Source organism: Saccopteryx bilineata, chromosome 7 (assembly GCF_036850765.1).
Source record: "Saccopteryx bilineata isolate mSacBil1 chromosome 7, mSacBil1_pri_phased_curated, whole genome shotgun sequence".
NCBI lineage: Eukaryota > Metazoa > Chordata > Mammalia > Chiroptera > Emballonuridae > Saccopteryx > Saccopteryx bilineata.
In genome coordinates this window covers 50,118,820-50,138,819 of record NC_089496.1, presented here as the reverse complement: position 1 = coordinate 50,138,819, position 20,000 = coordinate 50,118,820, and the positions used below count along the sequence as shown (strand labels likewise).

General features: G+C 44.4%; 1 protein-coding gene across 1 annotated transcript in view; it reads left to right on the top strand.

The window, feature by feature from the left end:
* Positions 1 to 14,490, top strand: part of DPY19L2 (dpy-19 like 2) — a 49,319-nt gene extending 34,829 nt beyond the window's left edge. Inside the window, exons 17-22 of the mRNA XM_066239761.1 lie at positions 574 to 598; positions 3,779 to 3,898; positions 5,098 to 5,272; positions 9,224 to 9,323; positions 12,429 to 12,554; positions 14,332 to 14,490. Of these exons, the coding sequence (XP_066095858.1) occupies positions 574 to 598; positions 3,779 to 3,898; positions 5,098 to 5,272; positions 9,224 to 9,323; positions 12,429 to 12,554; positions 14,332 to 14,482 (697 nt within the window). The 3' untranslated portion in view covers positions 14,483 to 14,490. The remainder of the gene's footprint in view (positions 1 to 573; positions 599 to 3,778; positions 3,899 to 5,097; positions 5,273 to 9,223; positions 9,324 to 12,428; positions 12,555 to 14,331) is intronic.
* Positions 14,491 to 20,000: the final 5,510 nt, after the last annotated feature.

Here is a 20,000-nt window from a genome sequence, read left to right as displayed (position 1 = left end):
GACTGCCATAAAAACTTAGTCAATTTTTAGCCATAAATATTATATTTAGTAAAATTTTTAGACTACTTTTCTGGAACTAAAAATACTTATAGGCTTTACCCAGTGACTTTTTTTTTTTTTCAGAGATTTATCCTAAGGAAATACTCAGACGTACACAGTTTTATGTACAAGGATGCTCGTGGTATTTGTAATTGTGGACAATGTGTACAATTCAGAAGTCCCGCAATGCTTATTAAATACTGTGTATATCGTACATGGCTGACTAAGCAACAGACATTCCTTTTATTCACTTATCCTCTCCCAGCTGCCCTCCCTATCAGTTAGTAAAACCTCTTTTATCTTAAGAAAGAATGGCTTTGTGAGACACCTTGAGTAGGATGACTATAAATCATGCCTTTTAAATTGCTGTTATTTTCAATAATAGGATCTAATATTTTTATTTTTCTCTGTGCTGCTAAGTAGTTTAGAGAGAATCAAAGTTTTAAGACCTAAGAAGAAATGAAGTTTATTTTTTTATGTGGTCAGAGTATAACGGACACTTAGTAAGCAGAGAATGTTTTTGTTTTATTCCAGAAAACAGCTCCTTGAACACGGTGAGGTAAAGCCTTCATTTTGCTCTCTGGTGGACTGTGGGTTACATTCGAGTTCGAGGCCGATTCACAGAGGGTTAGCCTTGCCTTGCCGCCGACAGCCCCGGCTTGGCTTGAGCGGCTCCGCCCCGTGACACATTTCTGCTGGTCCTCCCCACAGTTTAATCCGCTCCGTTGTGAGCAGTACTAAGGCTTGGAAAGCTGGAAGACTGACGTATGACCACGGAGCATAATTAAACTAACATACCTTCACTCACTAGTTCTTATGTTCGTTCAGCAAGAACGGGTGTTAATTTCTCTCCTGCTAAGCTAATCAGTCATCAGGACCAGCGCCCGTGGCCCTGTGACAGGTGGCCGGCTCCTGCTCCACACAGATGTGGTGCTCGGTCAGCTCACAAGCCTCAGCAGTGTCACAGGGCACATGAGGCAGTGTAGGTGTTCCTGTCCTCCGGTATTTGTAAGTTTTCAGTCGAGGTGTGAAACAGGGCAGTGTTTCTTATGGTACTAAAATGGGCTGCATGTGTGATTTCCTGAGAACTCTGAGTCTTAAAGGAAGGGGCCAGTTTACCAGACAGGGCAACTGAATTTGAACTTGGTAGGACTAACTTAATGATAAGATTTTTTGAATAGTTACTCTGTGCTATGTACTGTGCTGTTTAATTTTCATAATCTTATTGTGCAAATAAGAAAATGACGCTCATTAGGTGAGACTGCCTGTTACGGAGATGAACGTTAACATGACTTAGCAGTAGTGTCAGTCTTGGCTCACGTGAGGTGACAGGCAGGAGCTCCTGAGGGGCAGGAACGAGAGACCCAGCCCCCTTCCACCTGCCCTCGGCCGTTTCCACACGTGGCCTCCTGGGCTGCCGTGCAGGACAGCACGGGAGTGGCGCTGACCCAGGGCTCTCAGCGGACTTAGTGACACTTGAACTTGAACCCAGGCAGTCCGTTTCCTGGGCTCTCAGCATCACTCAGCACTTAGCACGTCCTGACTTAAAGATATTCATAACTTCTACCCCGCACAGCGCACTGAGGTTAAGTACTGTTATTGCTGTATCACAGATGAAAAACATGGTGGCGTAGAGAGGGTGAGTGACTGGCCTGTGGACCCAGGATGATGAGCCCAGCTGTGCAGTCCAGAGTCCACGCTGCTGGCCAGTCACAATGCCGCCACCCGGTGTGACCGCACCTGTGTAAATCGACCATGTCAGAATGCTCAGTTTTACCGATCAGTGCAGTGCACATTCGTACTTTACGGTTTATCACACAGTATTTACAACCTACTCTTTTTAGAAACATAGCATTCCTTCATTCTCTGCCTTTCCCGTTCCCTTCACAACATGCCCAGTTTTGCCCAAACATGAATCTTACTGAAGAAAAAGTGAAGGATTGATTTTGAAATAAATGTTTCACATTCCAGTTTTGGGTTCAACAATTAGGAAAAAATTAAGTAATTTTATTTTTAAACATAGCTCTGGATACAGTTTTGCCATCCTGTTTTACATAAAAATCATATATTTCTTTGTATAAAAATGATACGTTTAAAAATTTTGGAAAAATGAAGAAAAATAACCATCCAAAAGAAACCTTTGTTAACTTTTTAGGCCTATGTTCTTACAGGCCCACCCCCTCCATGCATGTGTGTCTGTGCATGTATGTGTACACACACTGTTTTCATAGAGCCCGCGTCATTCTCCGTGTACAGAGATTTATACTCTGAAAACTTTTCCATGCCATTCGGCAGCCCTCCAATGTGTAATCTTTTAATGGCTATATGTATGTGGAAATGCAGTAATTTAATTACTTATTCCTCTTCATTAATCACTTAGGTTGTTTCTTTTTAGGTGAAAGGAGGGGATTTAGTAATGCACCCAACAACCCTATCTGGGGCCAGTGCTCGAGTACTGAGCTATTTTTAGCACCTCAGGCTGACATGCTTGGACCAACAGAGCTGTCCTCCGCACATGGGGCCGTGCTTGAACCAACTGAACCACTGGCTGCAGGAGGAGAAGGAGGAGGGACGGGGGCAAGGGATGAGGGAGAGAAGCAGATGGTCTCTCCTCCTGTGTGCCCCGACCGGAAATCAAACCTGAAACATCCCCATGCCAGGCCGACGCTCTATGCACTGAAACACCGGCCGGGGCCAGGTTGTTTTCTATTTTTGCTGCTAAAAAAGTCACTTTTGTGATCATCTTTGCAGAAGCATTTTTATGTTTTGATTATTCCCTTTAGCTTAATGTCTAGAATGGAAATTTAAGTGAAGGTTTGGCTTTTTTCTAGAGTCTTGATGAATTATGCTAAATTACAGAAATGTACCAGTTTGTCATTTCACTGTGTTCATGACATACTCTCAAACACTCAGAATTAATTTGTCTATTTTATAGATAAAAACACCTTATTATCTGTAACATTTAATTTTTCTAAATGTTAAAACATGACTGTTTAGTTGCCCCTTACTTCTGGTGGCATTCTTTGTCCCTTTTTCTAGTGAGGACTTGGTTCATCTTTTAACAAATTACATCTGTTATGTTTGAAACCTCTGCTGAGTGGAACTCCATCTAAATCAGAATGGGGTATCCTGCTAATTAGTAAAAATATCTATGTAATTCCACTGCTTTGAAAATAACCTAGTTTCTGTTTGGTCCTACGTCTGCTGCCGTCTGAATGATGCAGTTTGTGCAGCTTTGCGTGGTTTTCTGTCTCCGCGGCTCCCTCCCTCACCCGGTACGAGTCCTTGCTCAGACACGGCCTTTTCCCCGAGGCCCAGCCTGGTGACCCCACTCCCCTCGCAGCCACTCCACTGTGGCCTCGCACACCCTGTGCACTCCCGGTCTCTGTCCCTCACTCCCCGATCTCTTCCGCCACACTCACCACTTCCTGAGAGACCACGAAATGGACTGATTTTTGCTCTGTTTTCTGTCTGTCCTTACCAAATACACTAACATGTGAACCTCGCCAAGGCAGCAAATGCTCACTGTTGTTCTATTCACCGTTGAGCCGGAAGCACCCAGAACAGTACCTGGCACGCAGTAGGTGTTCAATTAATCTTTGTTCACTAAAAGAATATCAATAGGCTCCTTATTACGAAGTTATACAAGATCTTTGTCGTAATGAATAACAGGAGTTCATGCTTTGTGTTTATTCAATAATCTGTAAAGTGAAACTGTCATTCTGTTTTGTGTTTATAGCTCATTTATCACACCTTGCAGCTGTTCGCATTTACTGCTCTCGCCGTTTTAATTATGAGGCTGAAGCTGTTTCTGACTCCGCACATGTGTGTGATGGCGTCCCTCATATGCTCTCGACAGGTGAGGCATTCATTCTCGTATGACCGCGTGACAACACTGGGACTGTCTTAAAAGAGTGAGAATGTCAGCTCGCGGGTCACTATAGAGGAGGAGAAGCAACTTCCAGGAGCTGTGAAGATCACCCCTAGAGTTGAGCTGAGATGGCTGAGACGGCCACGAGGCACATCTCTCCCCTCTGTTAGTGGTAGCCTGTCCACAAACAGTTTTGGGAGCTCAGGTCTGTGCGAGAGATTCCTGACTCATCACAGCTGCCCTCAGGAGGTCTGACGCCCAGTGTCTGCAGTGCGGGTGCCGCGGTGCTTTCCTGCCGGGCTCGGAGGGTCCCTGGGAAAAGCTGTCCCCTCCGGGGTCCCACCACTGCAGCCACTATGCAGAAGAGCTGGACAGAGTAGCTAGGATTTGGGGACTAAGGTTCTTCTAGAAGCACCTTATTTAGTTTTGATCATGTGAGTCCTGTCTGAGACTGTCGGGATGCATATTTTCTGAGAGGAATAGACTTGCCTGTACCAGGGGGTTTCCCTCGTTATCCCAGATGTCCATAAAAAGCTGCCAGTGTTACAGCATTTATTTCTGGAATGTTTCAAAACTGATTTGCTCGTCGTAATCCCTGGAGGTGATCAGTACTGGAAGGATCGGGTGTTCCTTCCTTAGTTTTTTCGAGAGGCAGGAAAGCTGCAGTTTTATACTGGACCCTGTCATTCCAGAATATTGGCGGTTTTCAAACCATAGCTGATGAGAGTTCTGTATGTTACTATACGTCAGGGGTCCCCAAACTACAGCCCGCGGGCCACATGTGGCCCCCTTAGGCCATTTATCCGGCCCCTGCCGCACTTCTGGAAGGGTACCTCTTTCATTGGTGGTCAGTGAGAGGAGCATAGTTCCCATCGAAATATTGGTCAGTTTGTTGATTTAAATTTACTTGTTCTTTATTTTAAATATTGTATTTGTTCCCGTTTTGTTTTTTTACTTTAAAATAAGATATGTGCAGTGTGCATAGGGATTTGTTCATAGTTTTTTTTATAGTCCGGCCCTCCAATGGTCTGAGGGACAGTGAACTGGCCCTCTGTGTAAAAGGTTTGGGGACCCCTGCTACATGATAATATCAAATGGCTGTCCCTCTTGGGTGAAGTAGCAAGGGGAGCATTTATTACTGACCCTCTTCACGTAAGAATGATAAATAAATGGTTTCTTTATGTCAGCTCTTTGGCTGGCTCTTTTGCAGAGTTCGTTTTGAGAACGTCATCTTTGGCGTTCTCACGGTCATGTCACTGCAAGGCTGTGCCAACCTCCACAGTCAGTGGAGCATAATGGCCGAGTTTAACAATTTGCCTCAGGAAGAACTGATAAAGTGGATCAAAGACAATACCAGACCAGGTGCGCAGCTGTTCAGTTACATGTGTAGTTGGTTTTATACACACACCTTTAAACATACACACGTGCACACACAGAGTCCTTTACAACTCACAGATTTTGAGCATACTAATTTCAGTGTCCGCCAAATCAAAGCTTTTCAAAAAGTGCTTTTGTGCCCTCTTTCAATCCCTCCTAGGTAACCGTCATAAAGAATTTTCATTGACATCAGGAATTAGGATTGTTCACAGTTATGTGCCGTGACTCTGAGATCATTATTACATTTAAACCCTAGGAAATTACAAATCACATACCAGTACAGCTTTCATAGCATAATTTCACACCTTGTGACAGACAGTTGGAGAAGACACGTGATTGTGGGGAGATTAAGGTGACACATTAGTCACTGTTGTCCGTTCCATCTCTGTCAAACCGGGCACAGGCAGGAGAATTAACACCTTGAACATTCTGTTTTGTTCACCAAATAATTTCAAAGAGACGAGTATTCATCCTACTGTCTCTAGCTTACTTTTTTTTCCTCCTTTTTCCAAAACCCCCTCAAGCAGATAGATCTTTATTTCACATTTGAATACCTTATTGGAGAATAAGTAGGTTCTATGGTATTTCTGGAAGTATCTATAATCTTGTCCAAGACTAATTTTGATATTTAGTAATTTTTCTCCAGCACAAATTCTTTACTATGGTTCATTTAAATTTATCCTGTGATTCCTTGAGTCAGTTTTCTCTTTTCCCTTATCTGACACTCACCACTTTACTAATTGGTCATCAGGAAGGTAGACTTTGATAAGCTTCAGCTCGGACATTTGGTCTGTGGCTTTCAAAGGGGTACCTCATCACTCAAAAATTCCAGGCCAGCCTGACCAGGCGGTGGTGCAGTGGATAGAGCATCGGACTGGGATGCAGAGGACCCAGGTTCGAGACCCTAAGGTCGCCAGCTTGAGCACAGGCTTATCTGGCTTGAGCAAAGCTCACCAGCTTGGACCCAAGGTCGCTGGCTCAAGCAAGGGGTTACTCTGTCTACTGAAGGCCTGCGGTCAAGGCACATATGAGAAAGCAATCAATGAACAACTAAGGTGTCACAATGAAAAACTGATGATTGATGCTTCTCATCTCTCTGTTCCTGTCTGTCTGTCCCTGTCTATCCCTCTCTCTGACTGACTCTATCTCGGTAAAAAAAAAAAAAAAAAAAAAAATCCCAGGCCAGTGGAAGCAGAATTCTAAAGTTAATCCTCTACTGAACTTTTCCCTGTAGGAGTCCACGGTAGGCACAGCTCGACCCCTCCCCAGTTACAGCTGATTCCCCCACGAGTTAAAAGACACCTGCTTTTTAAGTCTCTCCTGGTGTCTGTCTGTGGCAGTGTTTGTCTGGGTTCCTGTCAGAGAGTGCCCATGCTCAGCACCGTGTCCTTCTAAGATAACGCTCACAAACGCCTTCCTCGTTTCCAGCCGCCTCTTCTCTGATCTCCTCATGAGTCTTCTGTGCGCCTGCGCTATGGGTTCACTCGTGGTCCCCGCAGGTTTACTGAGAGCAGCGTGGAAGGCTGCCCCGCAGCGTGGGTGGGAAGAGTGCCCACGTGGAGATCCACCGTGGAGGGCTGAGTGGGTTGCGCACCACACAGGTGCTCAGGACAGGAAGGTGGGACCTGCAGGCCATCCCAAGGTCCCTCCCCACGATGTGTGTTAGCGAGGCCCTGTCCGTCAGCGGGGACTCTCCTGATACATCCGGTAGGCCCAGTAGAGACTTCAGGGTGTTTATAGGAGGAGTTCCTGTTCTCTCCCTGCCGTGCTCTGATTTTCTCTCCCTCTCTCAGCCATTGACGGCTTCTCCGCAGTGGTTCCAGCGTCTGCTGGGCAGGCCGACGTCCTGTCTTCCTGGTGACTCCGGCCCTGGGCTTTGGGTCCCTCCAGCCCCGCGTTCTCAGCCGCGGTTGGCACTGTTGGCATTGGGGGCTGTCCTGGGCATTGCAGATCATCAGCGGGCCCCCCTCTCTCTGCCTCACAGATGCCACAGCCCTTGTCCCACCCAGTGGGTGGCCGAGGGTCTCGGGGGAGGGGCTGACATCACCCCGGGAAAGAGTCAGCCTGCTCGATAGCCAGGGCTCCGGCCCGAGAGCTTTTCACGCTCAATTACTGCGTCATGAGATAATACACGCACGTTTACTTCAGTAGACTTAAATATTTTCAAGTCTAAGGCGTTAAAGAGATTTTAATTCAAAGTTATGTTTAGAATGAATGCTTAGTTATATTTGAAAGTAAATATTTACTTAGAGTAGATCTAAATAACATGTCCCTATTAGTGATTTTATTGTACTCGTTAAAAATGATAACCGCAGCCCTGGCCGGTTGGCTCAGCGGTAGAGCGTCGGCCTGGCGTGCGGGGGACCTGGGTTCAATTCCCGGCCAGAGCACATAGGAGAAGCGCCCATCTGCTTCTCCACCTTTCCCCCTCTCCTTCCTCTCTGTCTCTCTCTTCCCCTCCCACAGCCAAGGCTCCATTGGAGCAAAGTTGGCCCGGGCGCTGGGGATGGCTCCATGGCCTCCGCCTCAGGCACTAGAATGGCTCCATTGCAATGGAGCAACACCCCAGATGGGCAGAGCATCGCCCCCGATGGGCGTGCCGGGTGGATCCTGGTCAGGCGCATGCAGGTGTCTGTCTGCCTCCCTGCTTCTCACTTCAGAAAAATACAAAAAAAAAAAAAAAAAAAAAAAAAGATAACCTTTATAATGACAGGGTCATTTATTATACATAAGTACATAAAAGTAAGCACTTGGTCTCTTTGTTGTCCGGGGACAGAGCGGAAAGGGAGGTCAGGTAGTAGACTTTGGTGCGTCCTGAGTTCCATGACAGGCAATATATTTATACATGCCATTGCTGCCAACATGCTATGAGCAAGTCATCAAATACTGGATGATGAACAGAGGCTAAGATGCCCTAGCGATGGACATTTCAAGATGACCTAAGGGCCCTGGCCGGTTGGCTCAGCAGTAGAGCGTTGGCCTGGCGTGCGGGGGACCCGGGTTCGATTCCCGGCCAGGGCACATAGGAGAAGCGCCCATTTGCTTCTCCACCCCCACCCCCTCCTTCCTCTCTGTCTCTCTCTTCCCCTCCCGCAGCCAAGGTTCCATTGGAGCAGAGATGGCCCGGGCGCTGGGGATGGCTCCTTGGCCTCTGCCCCAGGCGCTAGAGTGGCTCTGGTCTTGGCAGAGCGATGCCCCGGAGGGGCAGAGCATCGCCCCTGGTGGGCGTGCTGGGTGGATCCCGGTCGGGTGCATGCGGGAGTCTGTCTGACTGTCTCTCCCCGTTTCCAGCTTCAGAAAAAGACAAAAAAAAAAAAAAAAAAAAAAAGATGACCTAAGGGAAGAAAGCAAGGATGTCCTGGGGCAGATCCTGGCGACCACGGTTGACAGTGCACAGAAGTCGTTTTAAGAAATGAACCATGGGGCTCGCCTTTCACCCTCCCTGACAGTCCCTCAGCTCCCAGCACTGTGAACTGTCCGGACGAGACTGAAATTCTAGTTCCCTCCAGCCCTCCGTGTCCCTGCAGTGCTGTCTCTCAGCCCAGTGCAGGGCGGGCGGGGCTGGGGTGAGGTGGCGAGGACAGGATGCTGGGCTCTGACACTCCTCGCGGTGGCCTTGGGCACGGCACGTCACCCTGCGGTGTCTCAGCTTCCTGATCCTCCGCGAGGGTCACAGAGGACCCACCTCGCGAAGTCACGCAGCTTCCACTGTGCCGTCCCAGTAATGCCACTTAGCACAGTTCCGGGCACCATGCTGACACTTCACCAAGGGCAGCTGCTGTTCGGGGGACAGTCCGTCAGTGCTGATCGGGAAAAGTAGCAGTGCTAGTGGTTATTGTTTAAGGGTACTTATTCTTACTTTGGGTTCAAATGTGATAGAGACATAGCTTTGGGGTTTTTTAAATACATGTTATTAAGCAGTAAATTTTTTTTCAGACGCTGTGTTCGCGGGGGCCATGCCTACGATGGCCAGTGTGAAGTTGTCCACCCTCCGCCCCATTGTGAACCACCCGCATTACGAGGATGCAGACTTGAGGTTGGCAGCTGGTGGGCTGTTCCCACCAGACACACAGCTCACACTGACTCGTAGGGATAGGAAAATGTTTTTATGCACACACACACACATGCATGCTGTCATCCTCACATCCATGCTAGAAGTTTAAAAAAATGTGCAATAACCATCCAGAAATTACATGTACATCTTGACTCTAAAGCAAGTTTAATAAGCTCTGGGAACAGAAAAAAGCAAAAGCCAGTTCTTCCAAAGTGATAAATGTGTCACATATTTATGATCAGCCTCAGTGTGTGTGCACGTGGGTGCGTGCATGTGTGTGTGCACGTGCACACGTGTGTTCATTCCAGTAAAACCCCTCAGGGGAAGCGGTGGGAGCTGGGTGAATTTGGACCCTGGCTATACTTCCCAGCCCCTGCTCTGAGTTCACAGTCCCTCCGCCCGACTGACGAAGCCGTTTTCTTCTTATCGCTGGCTACTGGCGAGCCTTCTTAGCAGGTAGAAGAAGTTCATGGAACTTGCTATCGGACCTGCTTTTATGGGAATTTAGAGTATTCTTCCGCTAGGTGATTATGAGCACTCTGGTCTCCACTGAGGTCTGCAAATCATGTTTTTCTTAAGTGACTTTAAAAATTATTTTAATCATTTCTTGTGATTTGTCAGGGCAGTCTTTTCCTCTGCATGCATTTCTAGTCTGTTGTTAGAGGTGAAGTTTTAAATTATGTCAAGTTTTACGGCTGGTTGTGGAGATTGGGCATCCCATGCGCTTGAACTCCTAAGCAACGTTATGCATCAAGGGTCATTTGTTCAGGTTTTCATAAAAACTCCCATGTAGGGCCAAACCGTGTATTATACCATATTTGGGTGAACACCCCTGTTTCCCAAGCGTCTGAGAAGGTGCTTGATCTGCTGCCACCCTGATGCCCACAGTCTGAATGCTCTGTTTCCTGCATTCAGCTTCAGCTCATGCTTTTCGGAGCACCTGGAGATGAAATTCCTGACGTCTACATTTTCACTGTATTTAGCCTCCACCTGAATGTGTTCCATGAGCAGTTAATTTCTAAATTATACAGAAATATATACAGGATATTGCATTCTAAATGATTTTTCTGCTGTCCAACTCGAGATTCTAAACTGGTTTTTATAGAAGCAGTACACGCAAAATTTAAACTGCTGTGTGTGTTGGAATGTGCAAAATATAAGGAGTGTGGAAACCACTCTCTCCAAATTAATTCATGCTATTTGGGGTCAAGTATATAAATGCTCCATCCAGTGAGTATTGAGATTTCAATTTGCTAGCAACATTTCTTTACTCCATTTTATCATCATATATTAAAATGTCTTTAACCTGGTTTTAAAATTTATTTAGAAAATTAATTTTAACAAGGTGACATTGATCAATAAATGTACATAGATTTCAGGCACACATCACTCCATCATTTGATTAGTCAGTTATGTTGTATATCCATCACCTACTGCCAAATCATTTTCTGTCACCTTACACCTGCCCCTCTCTGCACTCTTCCCACCCCTGTCCCTGCATCTCCTTCCCCCTGGTAATCACTGCACTTCTCTCCATGTCCAGGAATCTCAGCTCTGTGTCTCATCTATGTGTGAAATCATACAGTTCTTAGATTTTTCTCATTTACCTATTTCACTCACTATAATGTTCTCAAGGTCCATCCATGTTGTTGTAAGTGACCCTATGTCGTCATTTCTCATGGCTGAGTAGTATTCCATAGCGTATATGTACCACATCTTCTTTGTCCATTACTCTATCAAGGGACACTTTGGTTGTTTCCATGTCTTGGCCACTGTGAACAATGCTGCGATGAACATGGGGGTGCATGTGTTTTACATACCACTGTTTTTGAGTTTTGGGGGTAGATACCCAGTAGAGGGATTGCTGGGTCATATGGTAGTCCTGTTCTTAATTTTTTGAGGAACCACCATACTTTCTTCCATAACGGTTGTACTAATTTACATTCCCACCAGCAGTGAATGAGGGTTCCTTTTTCTCCACAGCCTCTCCAACATATTACCTGTCTTGTTGATAATAGCCAATCTAACAGGTGTGAGGTGATATTGTAATTTTGATTTGCACTTCTTGAATAGCTAGTGAAGATGAGCATTTTTTCACATATCTGTTGGCCATTTATATGTCTTCTTGGGAGAAGTGTCTGTTCATGTAAAGTTCCATTCTTTTGCATGTGGCTCTCCAGTTTTCCCAGCACCATTTATTGAAGAGGCTTACTTTTCTCCATTGTCAAAGATGATTTGACCATATAAATGTGGTTTTATTTCTGGTCTCTTAATTCTGTTCCATTGGTCTGTGTGTTTATTTTTCTGCCAATACCATGCTGTTTTGATTAACGTGGCTCTGTAGTATAGTTTGAAGTCAGGTATTGTAATACCTCCAGCTTTGTTCGTTTCCCTCAGGAGTGTTTTGGCTATTCCAGGTTTTTTATGGTTCCATACAAACCTGGTTATTTTTTGTTTCATTTCTTTAAAAAATGATATTGGAATTATGATGAGAATTGCACTAAATTTGTATATTGCTTTGGGTAATATGGCCATTTTAACTATATTGATTCTTCCAATCCATGAACATGGAATATTTTTCCATTTCATTGTGTCTTTTTCAATTTCAATTTTTAACACTGCTTTGTACTTCTCAGTATATAGATTCTTTACATTCTTTGTTAAGTTTATCCCCAGGTACTTAGTTGTTTTTTTGTTGTTGCAACTGGAAGAGGGATTATTTCTTTGAGTTCATTTTCCAAAGTTTCATTGTTTACATATATGAAAGCAATAGACCTCTGTATATTTATTTTGTATCCTGTGACCTTACTGTATTGGGTTATTGTTTCTTTTAGTCTTTCTGTGGAGTCTTTGGGTTTTCTATATACAGGATCATGTCATCTGCAAAAAGTGAAATCTTCACTTCTTCTTTTCCGATCTGAATGCCTTTTATTTCTTTCTCTTATCTGATGGCTAAAACCTCCAGAACTATGTTGAATAGGAATGGAGAGTGTGGGTAGCCTTGTCCTGATTTTAGAGGAAAAGCTTTCAGTTTTTTACCATTTAGTATATTAGCTGATAGTCTTTAACCTGTTTTTAAATTAAAAGGGCCCGGACAAAAATAGTTTATTCTGCATATAGTCGAAAATCTGTGAAAGAAGTAAGAGATAAATTGTCGGAGTTACATGTGAATTATTACGTGTTAGAAGAAGCATGGTGTATTGTGAGAACTAAGTAAGTATGAGCCTTATGATATATTTTTAAGCAACAACTGTTTTACTTTATTAAAGTAGTCCTGATTCTTTAAGAATTTTCATTCTAAATAAATCTCAGTAAAATATTTTATTTAAAATTATTTCACATAGGAAACTAAAATTATACTATCATTTAAGTAGAATGTACTTTCAGAAAATTATCGTATGTTTTAGTTTTCTGATTTTTAAATTTTAATTTAGTATCTCAAATGTAGATTTTTTTCCTATTTTCCCATGTTTTTATTTTTTTATTTTTTTATTTTTCTGAACTGGAAACAGGGAGAGACGGTCAGACAGACTCCTGCATGCGCCCGACCGGGATCCACCCGGCACACCCACCAGGGGGCGACACTCTGCCCCTCCGGGCCGTCACTCTGTTGTGACCAGAGCCACTCTAGCGCCTGGGCAGAGGCCAAGGAGCCATCCCCAGCACCCGGACCATCTTTGCTCCAATGGAGCCTCGCTGCGGGAGGGAAAGAGAGAGACAGAGAGGAAGGAGAGGGGGAGGGGTGAAGAAGCAGATGGGTGCTTCTCCTGTGTGCCCTGGCCGGGAATCGAACCCGGGACTTCTGCATGCCAGGCCGATGCTCTACCACTGAGCTAACCGGCCAGGGCCTTTTCCCATGTTTTTATGATAATTTCTAATAGTTGTGTGAAATGCAGATTTCAACTTACAGCCGACTGAGATATTAGTGTTCTGATGCTATAGGAGAATTACACTGGGTGTGTAAGATTTATGAGGAAAGTGTCACATAACTCAAAAGGATGTACTAAAAACATTTTTAATTAACACAGTGTTGAAAAGCCAAGTTCAGAAATATTAGGAGCTAATTTTTATATGTAATTTTAATATCTAATAAATATATCTAGGAAAAAATGGCATCTTGCAAAAGAAGTAAGAGGAACATCATAGTGTTCATGCATGTGCCTATCACATTAACTTAAAATTTAATAAAACCAAGGATACTTCAAGACAAGGCTTATCAACCACAGATAAAGATAGATACTTTATAATTGCAAAAGGATTAACTTATCAAAAATACAGAACAATTATAAATGTATATATCTCTAAACGGTGCTTCAAGGTACACAAAGTAAAAATATGCAGAACTAAAAAAAAACAAATCTTTGATCGTAGTTGGAAATGTTAACATTCTTTTCTCTGCTGAGAAGAAGAGATGAAAAGCCAGTGTGGACATGAAAGATAGGGGTACGAATAGTGTCACACAGCCCAGCATTGACGGAACACGACAGGGAACAGCCGGAGAACACACTCTTTTAAAGGGCCCATGGGATGTTCCTCAAAAGGGAATGTATGCTGGGCCCTAAAAGCAGCCACAAATATGTTTAAGTGGTTTGAAATTATGCAGAATTAACTTAGAAATTGATAATAAATAGATACCTAGTAAATCCATACAGGTTTGGAAACCAGGTGATAAACTTACGGATAACTTATGGATCAAAGAAAATATCACAAAGGAAATATAAAAAAGAATGTATTTTACTTGAATGGAAAAAGGAGTCTTTTCTTGCTGATCTGACCAGATTACTTGGTTTAAGTGGAACATGAATATGCAACATACTTCATTTCACTTTTACCTCTAAATATTGAACTCACGCTTTTTGAAATGGTGCCTTAAAATCTTTAGTTTGTTGAATAAATTAGTCTCTCGGAATCTAGGAGCTGCTCCCCAATGTGTATGTTTCCTCTGGATACGAATGCATTGTCAGTATGTTCCCTGTGCCTTTTTTTTCAGGCCTGGTTGCAGCATGCTTGAAATCTGGGATGTGGAGGACCCTTCCAACGCGGCTAACCCTCCCCTGTGCGTCTCCTTGCTCGAGGATGCCAAGCCTCACTTCACCGCAGTATTTCAGAATAGTATGTACAGAGTACTCAAGGTTAACTGAGGCTGCAGCTACCTGTGACCCTGTGGTGCAAGGAAGTGCATTGAAAGCTTATCCACATTAGTAAAAATCACAAGAAGATAATAAAATGACAGTTTTTCAGATTAGTCAAGGGTAAATTATTTCATTGTTTTCCATTGAATGCCAGCGTTATTAAGCTTGTTGTTCATCTTAAAGTTTTTTTAAAAACCTATGTAAAAGAACCATGAAATTTCAGGAATCAAATATATGTAAGCTCTTTTGACTCCAACTAGGCGAATTGTTTCAGATTTTGTCTAGTACCAGGAAACACTGGTTCAGACTCTTGAACCCACTTGGATAGGCTAATGCCATTTCTGAAATGGCACTTCCGGTCTTGATACTGACCACAGCTTCTTAACCTCTGTGAGGAGATTTGTTTATAACCATGCCATTAGTAAGGTTGTTTCTGCTTTTACTAGCCTTCAGGAAAGGTCTTTAATCGCTTTTACTAACTTTTTACCACTTCAAGTTAAGTATTTTTAAAAGCAGCTTATTTTGTAATGTTTTGAACATTTCAAATTTATTTACCCAACTAGATAAGTATTTTTCCCATTGATTAGCTCTCGGCCTAAGTTCAACAAGCTATTAACCTGTCTTTAGAATCCAGTGGTTTTTCTTTTAAGATCCCGGTAAAATAAAAATTGTTATCATCCCTGATGTAATGTGGGGCTCAACATAACCAGAAAAGAAAATCCAGTTAAATTTACCAAATGAGATTTTAGGATTCTAGATCTTGAATGAAGCAAAGCAGTTCATCTTGGTACACCAGCTGGGCAGTTTATCAGACGTAGTCTTTCTTCCCGGTCACCGTCTTCTGTAATAACATTTTAAGTCCCCATTTATTTTTGGTTTTAGATGAAGAAGGTGATGTTTTATAAATTTTCTCCCCTAATAGAAAACCTACCCAACAATAATGCTTTGAAAAGTGGCAGTTACTGTTGCTAAATGCAAAGACAAACACTCTCTCTTGCTTGATACATATTAAATATGTCACATCTATAGTATTTTAAATGTGCATTTATTTTAACATCTTGGAGTTTTTATAATTCCCTCATGCTCTTGGCCCTCTCCATTTGAGTTAACGAAATGACATAAATCCATATATTAGTTCACTTATCGTACGTAGGAGATGACAATTATAGCCAATACAGTTATTTTTTAACTTTTGTAGTTGTAAAATATTTTAATACAGGACACAAAGCAGCTAAGAAAGCATGCCACATTTTACTTATTTTAGCATTCTCAAATAATTTGTTTTGGTGTGGGGGGCAATGAAGGAGAGGAGACATAACACCTAACATTCAGAAAAGGAATGTAGCATATTGTATGGTATTTTCATAGGAAACAGATTTCAACAACAAAAGAAATGGGACAAGCTGTATTAACTAATGAAATGTCCCATGTAACTATAATGTAGTGATTGGATTTATTTTCATGTGCTGTGTATGTTTAAAAATTAAAAGACACCTTGTAGATATTGTGCCTGTGTTCCGTCATCCACATTCTTTACCAAGCACACGTTTTGAAATTGAAAAGGTTCTGATATGAAGGCAGAAACCACAGGTTCCTGGATTTACTAACCATGGTTAACGTTGACACTGATATTTCTTAGCCGTTTTAAATGGTTCTGCAGAGTCACACACATGGAGACAGTATGGGCTTTGTAACCAGACGGATCTAAGTTTGAATCCTGGCACTTCTGTTTACTAGGTGTGTTACCACCCATTCAAGAGATATTTGTGGAGCACTTACTGTAAGCCAGGTACTGTGCTAAGCGTGGTCATGTTTCTGGACTCTCCTGTGAATCGGAAGTCGCAGGACCTACTTGGAAGGGTCACCGTGAGGACTAGTAGGAATGTGTGAAAGCGCTGGGCGCATGCAGGACTCAGCCAATGTCAGCTCTTTGCTGCCTCTCCCCTGCTCACTGAATAACCAGTTTGGTGATGTCCAGTTACATGGTAGCTTGTCTCATCTCCGAATTCCAAGTAGGACGCCTTGATTCTGTGTCAATAAACAGGAATACTGCATTCTAGCCCCTGTATAATGGGAATTCTGTTTTTGCAATCCAGCAAACACGTCCATGTATTCCATGTATTTGATAGTGTTTGTTTATGGAGAAGAGTCCTTTGAGAATGGTCGAGTCCAGGCAGGCAAACCAGGAACGCATGACATACACATTGTATATGTCTATGAAATGATCAACACTGAAATTTGGTCGTGGAATTAACTCTAGCCAAGTCCAGTTATTTTAAATGAGCACTTGGGCTTTACCAGACTCTCTTTGCAATATAAAAAACAAAAATATCTTAATATGCAACACAGTTATTGTTTATGTTGCATACTTAATGAAATGACGTATACTATATTATAAAAACTTTTTAATTAAGCAGGAGGAAATGCCCACTAAATGTAAATTAATGTACTAAATGTTTATTTCATATACACTTGGCGCCATCTGCTGGGTATGAAATATTATAACATTTGTCATGAAATAGCTACAAAAAGTGTTAAGGAACTATTAATAGATAGTTTGCATGTTTTATGAGCAAAGGGGAGAAATCCGGGGAGAAGCAGAGAATGCAAGGACACGAGCTGCACTTTTGAGTTGTGACTGTCTCTGCAGGTAGTAACGGAACAGTAATTCCTGGCGCTTCTCTCTCTTGCCCACCACATCGCTGCTGTTTCTTCCACCTCCCCCCTCCGGTCCCTGCCTCCTGTCCGGGCTGCTGGACACGCCCAGCTGTTCACTTCAGCAACGGTGGACTGCCCATGCTGACACTGTCCCCTCAGTCTGTTACAGTCTTACCTGTCCTCCCACTGCCTCTTCCTGCTCATACCCTCACCTGCCGGCGCAGATGTCCCCTCCTCTCGGAAGCCCACCCTAATCATCTCCTTTGTGGTCTGCTACTGCCATTCCACTTGCCACATTGCTTGACCATTTAAAACTTTTCTCTTTGGGACTCTCTTATTGATCTAAGAACTACTTAAATATAGGGTTTGTGTCTGTCTTATTTCTGTGTTCCACCTAGCACAGTGCCTGGCACGTAGTAGGTGCTTAGGAAACGTTGCAAGAAGGAATAACATGGAACATAACTGGTGGAAACAACAGGAAAAAAATTGAAGATTGAGTGGTTGGTGATTCCGTTGGGTATTTTTTTTTTTTTTTCTGTTTGGTGTCCCTGCCATCTACCTAATTTATCCCCCAAAATGGGTCAACTTGACTTGAAGGGTTCCAACACTGTTTGGGGCGCTCTGGGGACCAAATACAAAATATCAGTATGTAGGTTGAGATTGGGTTTGAATCCCTGCTCTACCACTTACTAGCTGGGCAATTTATGTAACACTAATTATTTTTCTCATGTGCAAAATGGAGACATAAAAGGTATACAGGAGCCCTGGCCGGTTGGCTCAGCGGTAGAGCGTCGGCCTAGCGTGCGGAGGACCCGGGTTCGATTCCCGGCCAGGGCACACAGGAGAAGCGCCCATTTGCTTCTCCACCCCTCCGCCGCGCTTTCCTCTCTGTCTCTCTCATCCCCTCCCGCAGCCAAGGCTCCATTGGAGCAAAGATGGCCCGGGCGCTGGGGATGGCTCTGGGCCTCTGCCTCAGGCCCTAGAGTGGCTCTGGTCGCAACATGGCGACGCCCAGGATGGGTAGAGCATCGCCCCCTGGTGGGCAGAGCGTCGCCCCTGGTGGGCGTGCCGGGTGGATCCCGGTCGGGCGCATGCGGGAGTCTGTCTGACTGTCTCTCCGTTTCCAGCTTCAGAAAAATGAAAAAAAAAAAAAAAAAAAAAAGGTATACAGGAGTGGGCAAAAGTAGATTTGCAGTTATAATACAAATAGTGCAATAATTAATAAGTAATAATACAAGAATAAACTTTTGCATACTCACAACTAGAAACCTACTTTTGCCCACCTCTGTTAGAAAACCACGGGCCCAAAATGGATTCACTTGTGCCAAAGCCCATTGATACCACGCCTAGATTTAATACCTGGCCTGTTTCACTGTCTCCCAGAAATATAATCTTAACCAGTCTGAAGTTTTCTGGTCATCAGCAATAAGGTAATCTGTCACATGCCCCAGAGAAAGGAGAAGCAATCTGTGTGATAAAACCCAAGAGAGGATATTGTGGTCCAAAAATAATCCTTTGTCCCCCTTCATTAGTAGCTGCCCTGCGCCAGCCTTCTCCCTATAAAATCCTTCCATCTGTGCAGTTTCCACGGAGCGCCCTTCTAGTAGCCAGACGGGATGCTGCTTGATTGTGGATGGCGTAATAAAGCCAAGGGTCTTCAAATTCACTCGATTGAATTTTGTTCTTCAACACTTCAAAACGGTCTTTTAGAAAGAAAATTAAGGTAATCACACATAACGCATATAAAACAAGACGTGCTCCAGAGGTTGCTGTTGGTTCCTTGTGGTTCCGTTCTTGCCCAAGTCAGAGCCTCTCTGAGCTAGTGCCCACCGGATGGGGCTTCTGTCCCTCACTCATTCCTCAGGGACCGTCCACTCTAGAGTCTACTATTACTAGTTTGCTATGCCAATTTGAGAAGCTTTACAATGGTGCTGTTTCCCTGATGAGGTCTAACTTGTATCTTTAATTTTAAAAAGCCATTCTGTTGGGGACAGAAGACATGCATGGCCTAAATACATGACTGTGGCTTATCCTACAAAATGGCGGTCACTGTGGTGCAGGAGCATCCTATACTGCCAGGCTTTAGAGTAACTTTGAATTTACTTGGGTAGTCTTTCTCTCCGGGCACAAAATAAGAAACGCGACAGCCCCAGACCTGCAGAGCACGGCTGCTGACCAGTGTCTCACCAGTGAGCGCGAGGCAAATTGGCAAGGATAAAGAACTCGTCATACCCCATTGCCCTGATGGAGGCCTTTATAAAGGGGAGGGGTAGAACCAGAGGGCTAGAAAGGAAGGGACGCAGGAGTCATTTTATACTTGGGGCCAGGTGGAGAAGGCAATGGAGGACCAGAGAGAGCTGGCTGGGAACCGAGTCGGAGTCGCTGGCACTTCTGCCGGAAAGACGAGAGAGAAACCTGCAGTTAGAGACCTTCACTTCCCAAGGTCATCCCAAGAATTGTCTCATCTGTGACTAACCAAGCAGTTACCTAGCTGTCCTCACCCTAGACCTTCTCAGGGTTGGCATGGGCCTGGGGGTGCGGGACATGGCTGGACTAGTGGACTGAAGCGTCTGCTTCGGTACACCAGTGGAGGGGGGCGGGGCAGCTCATGCATCAGTGGAGGGGGGCGGAGTGGCACGTGCACCAGTGCAGGGGGGCGGGGTGTCATGTGCACCAGTGGAGGGGGGCGGGGTGGCACGTGCACCAGTGCAGGGGGGCGGGGCGTCATGTGCACCAGTCGAGGGGGGCGGGGCAGGGGCGCACCAGTGGAGGGGGCGGGCAGCACGTGTACCAGTGCAGGGGGGCGGGGCGGCACGTGCACCAGTGGAGGGGGCGGGGCAGAGGCGCACCAGTGCAGGGGGGCAGGGGC